The 15,112-nt window shown below is 43.4% G+C and overlaps 1 protein-coding gene across 1 annotated transcript; it reads left to right on the top strand.

Moving 5' to 3' along the window:
* The first annotated feature begins 3,170 nt into the window (after positions 1-3,170).
* On the top strand, positions 3,171-14,558 carry TAGLN3 (transgelin 3). Its single transcript, XM_010117251.2, has 5 exons — positions 3,171-3,485; positions 3,906-4,087; positions 4,937-5,111; positions 10,243-10,345; positions 13,992-14,558. The coding sequence occupies exons 2-5, from the start codon at positions 3,908-3,910 to the stop codon at positions 14,131-14,133; spliced, it is 600 nt and encodes a 199-aa protein (XP_010115553.1). The 5' UTR covers positions 3,171-3,485; positions 3,906-3,907; the 3' UTR covers positions 14,134-14,558.
* Positions 14,559-15,112: the final 554 nt, after the last annotated feature.

Consider the following 15,112-nt stretch of genomic DNA (forward strand, 5'->3'; position numbering starts at 1 on the left):
ACCTCCTTATTTTCCATGTGCCTTAGCATAGTTTCCAGGAGAATCTGCTCCATGATATTTCCAGGTACAGAGATGAGACTGATTGACCTCTCATTCCCCAGGTCTGCCTTCTTTCCCTTTGTAAAAATGCGGGTTATGTTTCCCCTTTTCCAGTCTGGGAACCTCACCGGATCTACTAGTTAGCCAGCTTTAATCGCTTTAATGTGTCCTGTTGTTTTGGAGTCAGTTTAGTTCCCTAACCAATGTGTCATGCAGTAGCCAACTGTAATGTATTACAGAGCTTTTTGTAAATTGCGTCAACACTATCTCTTTTTAAAGAAATTCATTCCATTGTTTTTCCCAGGATTGATGGCACAGTAGCAGACTTATTATTTGATTACTTGTACTTTGGAAATATCAGTGGGGGGCTGGCATTCTTCCAGTCCTCTGCAGCTTTCCTGGTTTTCAAAGGCTTATTAAAAATTAATATTGATGGACAAGCTTGCTTTCATGGTATGGAATGGTTCTTCAAGAACAGATTGCATACCCAGCATCTGTAAAGGGGGAGACCTCTGCTCTGCAGCTTAGGAGAGTTAAATTACCCATCCCTGCCCCAAGTTAGGAAACGGGGTCAGAGGCTGATGCAAAGATAGGTTGCTTTAATGAAATCTGTTTTGGTTTTGTTTAGTTAGGGAGGCCTAAGGTGGCAGCTTCTGTAGGAAACTGCTAGAAGTCGCTCCCCTTTGTTCAGTGGACTCGGCCGGGCCTAGGGCAGACGCGCTGCTGGCCAAGGCCGAGCCAATTGGTAGCAGAATGTTCCCTGCTAACGCCTCTGCGATAATGTATTTAAGAAGGGGAAAAACAAAAAAAAACCCAAACAAAAAAAAGAAGTGAAGCAGCTGAGCGGGGGCAGAGAGGGGGGGGCTTGAGGCTTGTGGGCCTTGCAGGCCTCACCCTCTGGCCTCTCGCCACGCAGCCGACTGGGCCCGACTTGGCCTGGCCTGACTGCAAGAAGTGGAGGGGAGATGAGATGTGAATGAGATGTAAAAAGGATCCTGAGAGGCGTCTGCCTGCCTGTTGTGAAGAATTTTTCTTGGGAGAGGAGCGGCTGCAGATGCCAAGGTCAGTGAAGGAGGGGGAGGAGTAATGCGGCTCCTGGCCAAGATTCCCCTGCAGCCTGTGGTGATGACCATGGTGGAGCAGGTTGTCCCCCTGCAGCCCATGAAGGTCCACGGAGGAGCAGAGATCCACTTGGAGCCCATGAAGGACCCCACATCGGGGGAGGTGGATGCCTGAAGGTGGCTGTGGCTCGTGGAGGGCCCGCCAGGGCAGCTGTTCTGGAGGGACTGCACCCTGTGGAAGAGAGGATCCATGCCAGAGCAGTTTTACAAAGGACTGCAGCCTCTGGGAGGGACACCACGGTGGAGGAGGGGAGGAGTGTGAAGAGTTCTTCCCCCAAGGACAAAGCAGCAGTGTAAAACAACGTGTATTGAACTGATCGCAACCCCCATTCCCTCTTCCCCCCTGTGCCACTCAGTGGGGGGAAGGTGGTAGAGATAAGCCCGGGAAGAGGGAGGGGTGGGGGGAGGTTATCTTGTTCTCTGTCTCATTCTCCTGCTAGTTTTAGAAATAAATGAGTAGTTTTTCCCCAAGTCGAGTCTGTTTTGCCCATAACAGTAACTTTAAGGATTTCTCCCTGTCCTTATCTCAAACCTCGAGCTGTTTTTCTTATATCATCTCTCCCTATTCTCTCGGAGGGTGGGGGGAGTGAGAGAGAGACTGCGTAGTCTGGTCCCGATTGGGGCTGAACTACGACAAATCTCATTGCTAGTGAGCACTGAACACGCTGCTGTCACCAGAAACAGCCAAGCAACTGAGGAAGCTCCCTTCTAAACAGAAGAACACAAGAAGATTTGAAAGTGCAAAATAAAGCTTCTTACTCTTTGTGGGACTGGCCAAAAAGTGTAAGGCCTGGCCCGTAACAGTTGCTTGAATGGGAAGGACGTCAAATTCAGGTACTGCCTTTCACTGTTGCAGTTGCATTTTACTCCTCTCATCTCCAGGCTTGCTTTGCAATCTTGATTCCTGTGCATTTGCTGTGCCTTCAACAGTGTGTTCACTGGGATGGAAAGTGCTCGAGTGGTGGCCCTGTCACGTAGCATGCTCTGAGTTATGTAATCAAATATTTCATAGGGTTCTAAAACTACCAGTGCAGAGAAGAGAAAGCACTAAATGAAATGCCTGTGGAGGACAACAATGAATTAGGTCATCTATTAAATTTTTCATCTTTTGAGTCTGCTCAAGCCCAGCAGCATCTGAAGCAGCATAAATCTGAGAATTCATGGGCTTAAAATGAGAAAGTAATGGATGAAGAGGGCATTACAAGATAGATATACAAGGAACTAGATTCCTTTCCCCCTTTTGTTTCTTTTAAATGCAACAGGAGGACTTTTGTTGGCAAAGCTGATTGTGTATCCACCTCAGGTTGATCAACCTCCTTTCATATCAAGCTGAACGTGAATCATTTGCCAACAGGGATCTATTTGGTAGCAGATGATAATACAGCATGGATGAAAGACATTTGACAAGGTCTGGTGCAACTCAGAGAGGAGCAAAATGAGTTTATTTAATAAAGGATAAATCTATACAAATGAGACCAGAAGAAAAGTCTCTTATCTTAACTCTCCTTCCCACCACTGCAGTGGTATAATCAGAATTTAAAATACCGTACATGGACATAGCTCCCTTGCTATCACCGGAGGTATGCGGACTCTTATTTTTCTTTTCTTGGAACACTATTACACTATTTGATAGCCTAATATATACTAATTATAATAATAATGATAGTAATATTCTACTACCTGCCTTCTCTTCCTTGGCTTTTCATCCTATTGTCATCTCATTGAGACTTGAACAGGGAAGAGGATAAATTATTTTTCTTACTCTAAGCCTGTTAGCACTGTGATGCAGAACAGAGAGAAAAAGGTTTTGTTTCTGCTTTGTGATTAAAAATAGACAAGATGTGTTACCTCTGTTTGACAGAGTGAAGTGTGGTGAAGTCCCTGTATTTGTATTTCTAACTATTTGGCACTGGGATGCTTGGCGCAGTTTGGATTGATGCGGACTAGGTGGAGTAAAACGGAGCCTGTAGGGTGAGCAGCGCAGGGCTGAGGAAACATGCATAAAACCAGACTGCAGATGGGCGAGATAAACAGGATCCCCGGGCTGTGACTGAGTAGGCAGGCCTCTTTAATGGCTCTTAGCAACGCCCCTGCTTTGACCCTCCTCATATGTGAGGAAAATCAAATCAATACACTGTTCTTCAAACCACGATGCTGCAGCAGGGCATTGTGGCAGCCTTCGTCTCTTAAATTCATCAACGCTTTTCCGTTTGCTGATCTCCGGATATCCATCCCTACATCTCTGCTGAGGAAGATCCAGACTGCGTCTCTAATCGGATTGCTTCATCTCCCATGTACAACCTTCTTCTTATTAGCAAGTATTAGGTAGGCAATTTTAAAGTGCTTTTGGATTTGCAGACAGCTTTAACATTGATCTGAGAACTCTATTGCATTCTCTGTAAACACAGCAGAAGCCTCTCTTTAAAACCTACCCTGTTTTAAATCTTGCTTTTCTTCTGTTTTTGTGGTTGGGCAGGGGGGATTTCTGTTTTTTTCCTTTTTTAAAAAAAAAATTGTTGTAGCTGATTTGTGCTTTTGGAAAAGGATATTCCCTCGTTGATCCCTCCCCTGTTCTGCAGAACAGCTATAACCGGTGCCATGCAGTTACTTTCAGTGCTGATGAACATCTGTTCAACTGTCTAACATATAGGGCAGGCTGCTCACTCTTTTATTCTTTAATTTTCCGGTGCGTACTTCAAAGCTGCAGATCAGGACTCTACCCACTAAGTTCTGCTTTGGTTCCAGAGATGGCTAACAGAGGACCAAGCTATGGCTTAAGCCGAGAAGTTCAGGAAAAGATTGAACAGAAATATGACCCGGAATTAGAGTCTAGGCTGGTGAACTGGATTATTGTACAGTGTGGAGAACAGATAGAGCACCCTCCTCCTGGAAGACAACATTTTCAGACCTGGCTGATGGATGGAACAGTAAGTTTTGTCCAATTATATTTTGCATGTGTTTATATGCACAGTGTCCTTATTGTCTGTCTTCATCTACCTAAACGGGTCTGAGCTCATGGCCAGTGCAGAAATATATATCTTAATGTCTGATTTATTTCCTTTTGACCAGGAATCTTAATCTCAGAAGATAATTATTTTACTAGTGCACTGGGATTAGTACAGTACTTATGATTCTTATGAGTCATGCATGTTATATATGAATATGACTCATTCCTTCAGCATCTTTTTTCATACAGTTAAATGAGATCTGTTTTAAAATCAGATGTATACTTTTCTTTTTAAATAATCAATGTTGGCAGGGAAAGGTGAAGAAGTAGAAATGTTGAAGCATTGGATTATGTCATAACTGTTTTCTTCTTGGAAATAGTTCTGTAGCTAAAACATTGTATTCCATTGGCTTATTGAACAACAGGCAGATGCTGCTGTTTGCAGTGGGCTGTAAGAATACGCTAATCATTGAATCTCTGCCAAAGTGACTTTAACAATATTTCTATTGACATTGCTTATTTTTTTGGCTCAGGCATGTGGTTTCTTCTCTGTCAGTTGTTATATAACCTTTACCAGTGATTGCTTTGTTGTTTCTAGCAGATTAGGATTTATATGGTCGGGCTCTTGTCATCAGTTAACGAAAGCTTTAATGTATTTCTGATATACTTTTATTATTATCAATTCACTTCTTTGTTTTTAACTGAAGAAATTATATCCCTGAGAGAAACTGGCTAGGTCAAAAGCATTTTGCAGCATCATTTCTTGTGCAGAAATTGCCTTCTAGTTTGGTGACTGCTTTCTAATTTTGTTTCTGTATTTATCTCTCAGCTGTTATGCAAGTTAATAAACAGTTTACATCCAAAGGGAAATGAGCCCATTGCAAAGATCTCTGAATCAAAAATGGCTTTCAAGCAGATGGAACAAATTTCTCAGTTCTTAAAAGCTGCTGAAATCTACGGAGTAAGAACAACAGATATTTTCCAGACAGTGGATTTATGGGAAGGTAAAAATAATAAACTGGAAGTCAGCTGCAGTCTTCATTTCACTTTGCTTTGATCTGTTGTAATGGTGCATTTTGTCTAAGGCATATTCTCTAATGTAATTATCTTTTGTTTCTGTTTTCCTTACCTTATTACCATGTTCTTCCGGTGGTGCATTATCTCCTCTGAGGGATTTATTTTGCCCTGAGGGCATAACAGAGCCTTTCCAAGCTCACATGTTATCCAAAAGCCCATCATTCTGATAGAAATCCACAGACCTAATAAAACAGACGTTCTCGACGCTAATTATTTCCAAGTAAATAGCTTCTAATAGCGAACCCTTATTTTCTGATGACAAGATTTTATTGCAATTTTCAAATTATAAGCAAAGCTTAAATTAGAGCTATAAAATGCATTCCCAGGAGCATATATGCCTGTGTGGAGCTTATGAGGGCTCATTTATGACTAGTGAGAAGCAAAACTCACTGCTAACACCATGTTAGCTGAGCATCTATCTCTCAGGATGCAGTCTTTTTGGAGAGGTCACTATGGCAACAGCAAAAAAAAATTCAGAGTGCCCCTGTGGTTTTGCAGTAACCCAGGTGAAGGCTGTCTCCATCCCATGCTCAAAAGTGGCAGCTGCGTGTTCTAGTTCCTGAAGAACTGAGTCATTTGTACACTGGTGTTGCTGGTTTTGCCCAGTTCTGTGGGGATGCATCTCTTCCTGGTGCTCTAACCAAAGATGCCGTGTATCCTGCATCTCTCCAGACAAGGTGATGCAAAACCCTTTGTGTGAGGGCTCGGAACAAGGACAGCTGATAGGCAGTGAAAGAGTCAAAATCTGCCACAAGAATTAAACAGTGGAAAGAGGAAAACAATCCATTGAGAAAGCTGTTCATACAGTTTGTGTAGGAGCACCCATGGAGCAAAAAAAGTGGGGTCTATTTTCACAGGCTGTCGGGATACGTGGAAGAGATGACTTCTCTGAAGGACAGCTCGAGGAATGAAATACTGGGGGACTCTGCAGATGGGTTAGAAGAGAAGGATATACTGACAGCTGGAGTTACTGGGGGCTGTAATGTTCTCAGGGTGCCAGCTTTGCTTGACAAATCTTACATTTGTGCATAAGGGCAGGTTTGTTTCTTCCAGTCCAGTCTTTAGTGTTTCATCTAAGCTACCTTTAAATGTCTTAAATGAAGGGATTTTCACTTCCTTGAAGTAACAGCCTCCTCCCCTCAGCCTAGCAGGCTGCTGAAAGAGAAGCTCCATCTATCTTGTAAAGGATTATAATAGCTCATTTCCGATGCTGTTCTTTGCAGTCTTTTGCATCTCATAATGGCTTCGCACCATGCAAATGAAAGTACAGTACATTGATCCTTACGATGAAAAGGACTTGCTTTGAAGACAAAAAGCTCCTAGTGATGGTGGCTCTCTCCTCATTTCTCTTCCTTTCACTGAACACCTTTTCTCAACAGACATCAGTAAAAAAAGCTAGAAACTTCCAGAGGACAGGAAGTGAAAACGCAACTTACAGCCTAGGAGGGAGACATACGTGACTTTTCTCTACTGTTATTTTAGGAATTCCCAAAACTAATCTGTGTCTCCTCGCTTTCCCACTCCCTTTTCATCCCTCCTGCTGCTCATTTCAGTGCTGAGATGAAACAGCATGTCTCTCCAGCAGTGAGTCACTGCAAGCTTTTTGTGTCTAACCATAGCTCTGACCTCTAGCATCTCTGCTGCTTCAGGGCTGAATCCTCTGAACCTGGATGCATTAGCTGGACAGAAAGGACAGTCTCTTTTTCATTATTTCATAATTGCAGCACTCTTACACTTCAGGCCATAACCTCTTTAGAAAGAGAGGAGATGTCAATTTATGTTTATAAGGAAGGAAAAGTATGTGTGACTAAAAAACAGCTTTTCTCTGGCACTAATTGTTTTTTGAGAGCTTTTGCTTTGAAATTCTTAGTAACGATTAATGAAAATGTTTTAGGATGCAATCTGCTGTTGGCTGTTTCAAACTCACCGAGTCCATCTGGTGCATTATTCTTCTTCTCTGTGACTTCTTGGTTCAGGAGAAGTGTCTCCTCTCTTTTGGGCCTTTCTTAATTAAATACGCTGTGCTGAGCAGCATTCCCTAATCCATGCCCAAGATACTACATGCGCTGTTTTCTACGGATACCTCCCTGGTATATTTCCAGGCAGGCAAGAGGCAGCTCTACTTCTGGGAACTTGTTCAGCCTTTATGAAACAGCATTTCAGGAATACTGTGCAGAGCAGTTCTCTATCTTTGAGTCTGAACCTTCCTCTTTCTGGACCTGGAGGAGGTGGCCCTCTGGCCAGGTTTCCTCTCCCAAAGAGAAAAATTTAGCATAAGAAGTGACCAGAGGCCCCTTTCTCCCCACACTGGCAGTGCCGAGATCATCTACAATGCTGTGCTTATCAAAGCATGCTGCAGAGGACACTGAAGATGCAGCAGAAATGCCCTCACCGGGGTCCCTGCAGCATGATTCAGGGAGGCCGAGGCTGGGGGCCGGGCAGGCGGCTCACGTGGCTGTCAATGAGCAAGTACTGGAGCTGAGGGAAGGCATCAACTGCAATTTCCTGCAATGCCAGCGTCAAGCCTGGCTTCAGAGAATGCAGATTATCCCTTCTGTCAGGTGGCTGCAGTGTAGGTGACTTTCTCAGTGGACATCTAAAATTTTTCACGGCCCTTTTGATGCTGGCCGTTGAGCCCCTTGTATCCTTCGCTGGAAGAGGTGCAAATGTCACAAGATTGCGCAGACTTGGGGTCTTCCCTCAAGGAGGCTGGGCAAAGCTGGGCTGTGGCCGTGACTTTGTGTTGTCAGGTGGCCCTCGGCTCCCACTCGGTCTGATTTTCCCCTGCAGCGTCTCCCACTCACCACTGACAAATAAAGCAGAGCTGAGTGCAGAGCGTGGGGGGGCTGCCAGATGGCTCCAGGAGGCCCATCACCATGTTTTGCTACTCCGTCTTTTGTTTCTTTTTCTTTTTTTTTCTGCACTTGCCGTTATTGTTCCTCTCATTCACTTTTAAATCCTTCTTTGCGTTCCTCTTCATCCCAGTCAGTCACCGCGCTCCTTGTTATATGGGAGGCATCCCAAGGACGTTGTGTGTGGCATCTGTTACAGCATATGGTACATCTGCTGCTGCGGGGAGCTCTGAGTGTTTTTGCCTCACGCTCTTCCGTGTGCGCCTGTGTACATGCACACGTATGAGATGTTGACTCCTCAGCTGCCCTCTTAAGCAAGGACCCCGTCTGATGCAGCATGCGTTAACAAATACAGTAAAATGAGGATTCTGGATGGCTGACAGTTTATTTTCTGAGCAAATGGTCCCCTGCAGATAGGTTTGCTATAAACTTGAATAGGCTGTATGACAGCCACAGTTGGAAGCTGCTAGATATTTTCAGCTTTGAGGTGTCTTTGTCACCTCAGCCGGTGCGTTACACATTTAGGTTTGTAGGGACCGAAGCCCCGAAGCCCTGAACTTCCTCTGCCTATAATCCTGGTGATGCATAGCATAAACACAGAATGTGCCGTGCTCGCTTCCCTCTTCACCTTACCTAGGGCACAGTGATTTTCATTAATATTGGTCTACTGGAGGCATTTCTGAAATCTGTTGTCATCGTGATGTCTCTATTATCTTGTGTTTTTATGAATTACTTATTTTCCTATGTGAAGAACTTGCAGTCAAAATGAGATCTGTTAACTAGATAAATTATTTTAAGAAACAGGAAGAACTGGAACAGAAAGAAAGGGAGATGAGCCACAGAAACACTTATGGAAGGATTTTAGATTAAGGGAAAGGCAAAAGGCAGATTTTCAACAACTTAGCACTTCACACAATTGGAAATATGTGCTGCAACACATTTTTGCTAGAAAGTTTTCCAAAAGTTATCATATCTGGACTAGGTAATGAGTTAGAGTCTGTCTGACTCTGGTGTCTTTATGTTCCCTGCTCTTTTTACACGAAGTGACAAAGTGCAGGGGAAGAACTAAGAAAAAAGGAGCCATCTTAATTTTTTAAAAATGTCTGTGTTTTCTTTTTTTTTTTTTTAAATTCACTGGAGGAATCAAGAAAAGTTTTTGACCAAAAAGGGAAAAATATTTATTCCTAATTTTGGAAGGAGAGACAGGAGGAGGGGATACCATTTTTAAAATGCAAAACTCTATTGAAAATGAACCTTATCTTTCAAAGGCGTAAGGTGTCGTCTTGGAAACCTGGTGAATTTTCAGCTAGGTGGAAGCTGTGCCTCTAAGCAAGTGATAGGCAAGTTCACCCCTCCCAAAACAGATGGGATAAATTATCCCTGAAAAGCTTTTATCTCTCTATTGTTTACAGAGGGAACGTAGAGAACTAGTGGTGACTGGATATGTCAGATTTACTTAGCTAAAGGTGAGATGAGCCCTGACTTTTTAAAGTCAGGAACGAAGTGAGATAACATAGGGAGGGAGAAAGTGGAAGAATAGTAGACTGGATGGTAGGAATTGAAGGTATTAAACTGCAGAGCATTGATTTCTGGCAGTCTGAGAAAAGAAACCTGTAGGGAGGATTTGGGACGTGATTTGATGGATAAATTGGGAAGGACTCATATGAGTTATCTGCACAGGAGCTCCCCAGGTCTGCTATGAGCCCTGTTAGCACACGGTTTGACTGGAAATGCCAGGGGTTAAATGGTGGGATCAGTCTTACTACTTCACAGGTGAAGAAACTGAGACACAGCGCAGTTATTTACCACGTTGTTCTCCTTCAGCCACGTTTTATCGAATATATTACCATTTTTTGTACACCAAAGTGATCTCTTCTTAGGAGAAAATTTTGCTAAAAGGATTATTTAGAAGGACTTAAAATGGTATGAGGGAAACCACTAAAATAGCCAGAGGCCTGGAAACCTGGAAATGTCTGAATTGTTAAATTTTGCTTTAATGCTGTCCTTTTGATGACTTTTAACAAGCTCTTGCATGTCAGTACCTCCATTTTAGCAACTGTAAAGTAGCATTTATAATGGTATTAATGCACTTGTTCAGGGGAGCTGAGGGAATTAGTTAATACATTGGATAAAAGTGTTTATCAGTGTGCCAAGCTATTTATTGTGCAAGGATTTCTTATATTAATTTCACTGTCTGGCTTTCTAGGGAAGGATATGGCAGCAGTGCAGAGAACCTTAATGGCTCTAGGCAGTTTGGCAGTCACCAAGGATGACGGCTGCTACAAAGGGGATCCATCCTGGTTTCACAGGTAAAATCCAAAGCACAGCTTCATGGACGTGTCTTCCCAAGGAAGTTGGTCATATTGTATGCCTTTAGGCTTTAAGGAAATTTATTCAGAAAGGAAGGTAAGATTCTTTCCAAAATTTCCTTGTAATGGAGAGATTTTCTCTCTGGAGTCCACAGGAAGGAAGCAAAGACCCCACCAAGCAGCAACATTTTTTACTCCTCACTGGTTCCCATCAGCATCACTTCTAGGTCCACATCTCACCATAACTTGTCAGCCTAAAGTTACACCAGGGCTGCTCAGGAGGGGCCCTGTTGGAGCTATGTAGTGCAGCTGCGCTGCTGCCTTTTCTTACGTAGCCCCCCTCACCACACCTTATGTGTCCCTCTCGCCCCAGAGCAAAGAGAAGGCATGAAGCCTCTCTTGTTTTTCATCAAACCAAAAATGATTCCATTTTCTAGTGATCTTTTTTCTTGGGGAGTGCCACTTATCTGTGAAGAATTCTCTGTCTCGGCAAAGCTGATTATTTGCTCTAAAACTATGTGTGTTTTGGCTAGGAAGGCTGAGAAGCAGGGATTGGAAGAAACGGAAATCCTCCCACAGTTAGCCCTCCTGCCCCACAGGCATATTATTGACATGAGATTCCACCATCCAAGAGTATTTCTCATGCCGAAATGTCTGAGGCATGTTAGCAAAAAGAGTGCTGGCTGTTTGTGGTTTCCTTGAATTTTCTGATGTCTAGGTGAGGCTCAGCAAAACCAAAGCACTTGGTTTGTCTTAACCCCTGTGCTGGTTTAACTGAGGCTAAGGGAGACTTGAATTTTAGTGAATCAGTGCAAACCCCTATGCATTCTTTATATGAAATTAGTTTAAATTAACTTAATACAGTCCACAATGAGATTTATATTTATTGAATATAATTGAGTTTAAAATTCAAATCCAGTTACAGGCTTTAATATGAATCAGACATTAAATCACTATGACCCAGACAGGCTTATTTGTTTTCTGTAACTAAAACAAAGCCCTACATGGAAAAATTAATTTTCATCTGGACTCTTAATTGTAGTTGGGAACAGTTTTCATTGGCATAAATGAAGATGTGATCACCTCCCTTCTCCCCTAGCTGTCTGTCCTGCCCGTGCTGCTGGAATAGCTTATCTGTATCTATTGCAGCCCCTAAAATAGCATTTCATAGCCACTGCCTTAAGGAAAACTGATGTTATTTCTGTAAGGAAATAACATATGGCAGATCAGGAGCTGTTTTCTGAGTAGCTTACCCATCCCTTCAGGCAGATCAAGCCCCCTCACTGCCACTCAGTGTTAGTCATGAGTCAGGGCTTTCAGGCCGATTCTTAATCGCCTTAAATTAAATGGAAAGAAGTCAAGATTAAATGGAATGAGGCTATCCATGCAGGGATCTACAGTGATTAAGATACCCCCACAGTTAAGCTAAGCCATTTAACTTTCCATTGCCTATGTCTCACATACCCGGTCCCACCAGGCCTGATTCCCCCTTCCCTGCGTGCCCTCACAAGGTTCGTGGACCTGTGGCCGTTTGTTATCTTGTGGTTTGACAGCCACAAGCACTGGTGCAAAGCTGGCACAAAAAGTGAGCAGATCTGCATGGTGGGCTCAGTTTGCAGTAAGGGTGATGCCAGGTGATGGCAGACAGGCTGAAAAGAACTTGAAACAGGGTGAGACACTGAGAGGAATAGACTTGCCCTCACCAATTTTTCTGTAGTCTCTGTTAAGGCCTTTTCCACCAACCTAAAAACAAGTTGTAACTACATGTTGTTATCTGTAAGACCGTCGTAAACTAAATGTGGCGCTTATGATTGTACATAACACTATATGATCCAAACTGTCTATGTTATCAACTTCTACTAGAATATCCAGACTTCCCTTTGACCTCTGTTTTTGTTTCTTCTTTGCAGTTCTCATTTTTTTCCTGCTCAGAGTTAATTTTTCACCTTTCTGTGGAATTACTCCACAACATAGCTGAAAATTCTAGGAGGAAGGAGAAAAAAAAAAAAAAAGAATATGTTCCTGGGATTTTAATTAAAATAAAGGCAGACACAGTGAACCTGAGATTCAATTAGGTAATAGGAGTAGTTCTAAAAACATCGTCTCTTGGAGATCCTGGCAGTAGTTCTGTGCCTGTTTAAGGATTCTGGAAAAGAAATTAAGCAGCAGCGGGGCTGGAGAGGGGGGGTGGGGGAGGGTGGTTACTGTCTGAGGCGCTCAAAGTTCTGTATGCCTCCCTCCAAAATGGCCCCTCTCTCTCTGGCAAGAGCAGTGGGATTTGAGAGCCTGTGATGGGCTTCTGTGAGCCCTCTTGTTAACCCTGGAGACCCATTCTGAAAAATGACAGGTCAGTGCTGGGTTTCTGTGGACCTTTCCGGTTTGCTGGGCTTTCACTCAGACCGTGGGTTCTTCCGCAATGTCCTGGACACCCTGAGCCCAGCGCAGAGTTTAAGTGCTTTTTTGGACTCGAGCCAGGGCACTCAGCACAGTACAGGATCAGACCCTCACAGAGAGGATCATGTCGATGGTTTTCAATCACAGCGAGCACCTTATCTGCCCTTCTCATCTAGTAGTGGGGTGGGGAGAAAAGGGGAACTGTCACTCGATGCGCTATTGCAGGGTAAGCTGATCCCAGGACAAACAGACACAGCAGGGAGAGGGATTGTACCTGGGTGGGAGCAGAGCCTGGTCGATGGAAAACCTCCCTCAGTCTGGGGCTCTGCCGATTCTTACGGCTTATTTGGCAGCAACAGACTGATCCTTCTGCCTTGTAAATGGTTTATTTCTCCCACCTTGTATAAATAAAAGATTAATCTAAGATGAACAGTTTATCACCAGGCAGCAGAGTACAAACTTTTGTGCTGCTTCTTAACTGCTGCTTTTGCCCTTGGTGCTGTTTTCAGGAGAGAGTCTCCTTTTAAACTCCGACAAAGGTTCGTAGATTCAAAGGGCTTTTGAGACCAGGGACACCGAACAAAAGTGGTCGGTATGTTTTGAGAGAAGATAAAGGAGTGCCATACAGTTAAGACACAGGTGCAAAGGGCAAAGTCTATTGCTTAGAGGAGAGAGATCTGGAAATGGCAACAGAGCAATTGTTCTGTCCTGCGGGCAGCCATCATCCACTCTGCGAAAATGAGCAAGTCGCTTCTCTGTCCCATTGTTTCTCTGAGTACATTCAGCTCTTATTTACTGCACTGAGTTAAATAATACCAATTTGTGCTGTTGCTGTAGATGGGTATCAACTTGTGTTACAGCACAGGTAAGTGTTCATCAGATTCCATGGACTCCAGTTTTTAAGGGCTATAGGGCTTAGCACAAATTAATCCTATCATGAGTGTTATGTACAGCACTACATAAATATTTCACCTGTCATAGCTGCTGAGGAGGTCCCTTGGGGTTCTGGAATAAGTGCTACAGTGAAAGCCTGAAGTGCTGTTAAGTTTGACTAGAGCATTACTTCTGACTGCAGGAAAGCAATTAGCCCAGCCAGTATTGTCCAGCCCATGGGACGGTGCAAATGAAATACTGCGTTACAGGGGACACGTCTGTTAACATGAGCCAAGTTTAGATTGCTTTTCATGATCCTCTGGGCATATGTAGACTGACAGTATGTGTTTATGTTGCTTTTTTGTGTGCATCTGGACAGGAAAGCACAGCAGAATCGACGAGGATTTTCAGAAGAGCAGCTTCGTCAGGGACAGAACGTAATAGGTCTTCAGATGGGCAGCAACAAAGGAGCATCACAGTCGGGTATGACAGGCTATGGGATGCCAAGGCAGATTATCTAAAAGCGTCTCTGTCTGTAGAGAAAACACTCCTTCTGCAGCATGGCCTGTTAAAAAAAAAAAAAAAGAAAATGAAAAAGAAAATGAAAAAAAAAGCTAATTAGTTCCCTTTCTGCCTGTTTTTTAATAGTTAGCGCTCTCTAAGGTTTGGGGTATTTTTGGTTTGGTTTGTTTTATTTGCAGCTGCGAGAGTTCATCTAGGAACTTGAGTTTTCGTGGTGGTGTGTGTCAGTTCACAGCACGTGCGCACTGCTGCCTCCTACTTTTCACTTCTGAACTATGCAACGAAGATTATTCTGTGTTAATTTATTTGCAAAGTGTTATCTTCCATATTTGTCTCACACGGCACTTGTATTTCAACCAGTAACCTCGTTCTTCGATTCAGTGATGATATCGTTTGACCTAAGAATAAAGGCAAATTAAAGACACCTTGTAGATTCATTATTTAAAGGAGGTAAATGCGATTAAAACGAATACGGTACAGTGCTGAGCAGTTATATGGTTTGAATGGTCAGTCTGTCTCATCTCTAGCTCAGTGCCTTCTCTGAGTGACTCCTTGCTATAGGGTTTACAGTCTGTGCTACATGTTCAATTTAGTGTTTGTCTAAAGGCACACCCAATGTATTTTCCTAAAAAGAAGAAAAGATGTCTTGTCCATTGAGTTTGATTCATGTAGTCCCACCCAATTTAGCTCAGTTTTCCCTTGACCTAAGGTGCTGGGTTGACTCCAGCCGGCAGCTGAGCACCCATGCAGCTGCTCACTCCCTCCCCTGTGGAGAAGGCAAGAAGACTTGTGGATGGAGATGAAATCAGTTTAACAGGGAAAGCATGTGTGAAAGCAAAGCAGAATAAGGAATTTATTCACCGCTGCCTATTGGCAGGCAAACATTTAATCATGTCCTGGAAAGCAGGGCCTCAGCATGCATGATGGTTACTTGGGAACATAAATGCTGTAACCACTGATGTCCACCCTTCCTCCTCC

The sequence above is a fragment of the Chlamydotis macqueenii genome, chromosome 1 (assembly GCF_036417535.1).
Source record: "Chlamydotis macqueenii isolate bChlMac1 chromosome 1, bChlMac1.mat, whole genome shotgun sequence".
Taxonomy (NCBI): Eukaryota; Metazoa; Chordata; class Aves; order Otidiformes; family Otididae; genus Chlamydotis; species Chlamydotis macqueenii.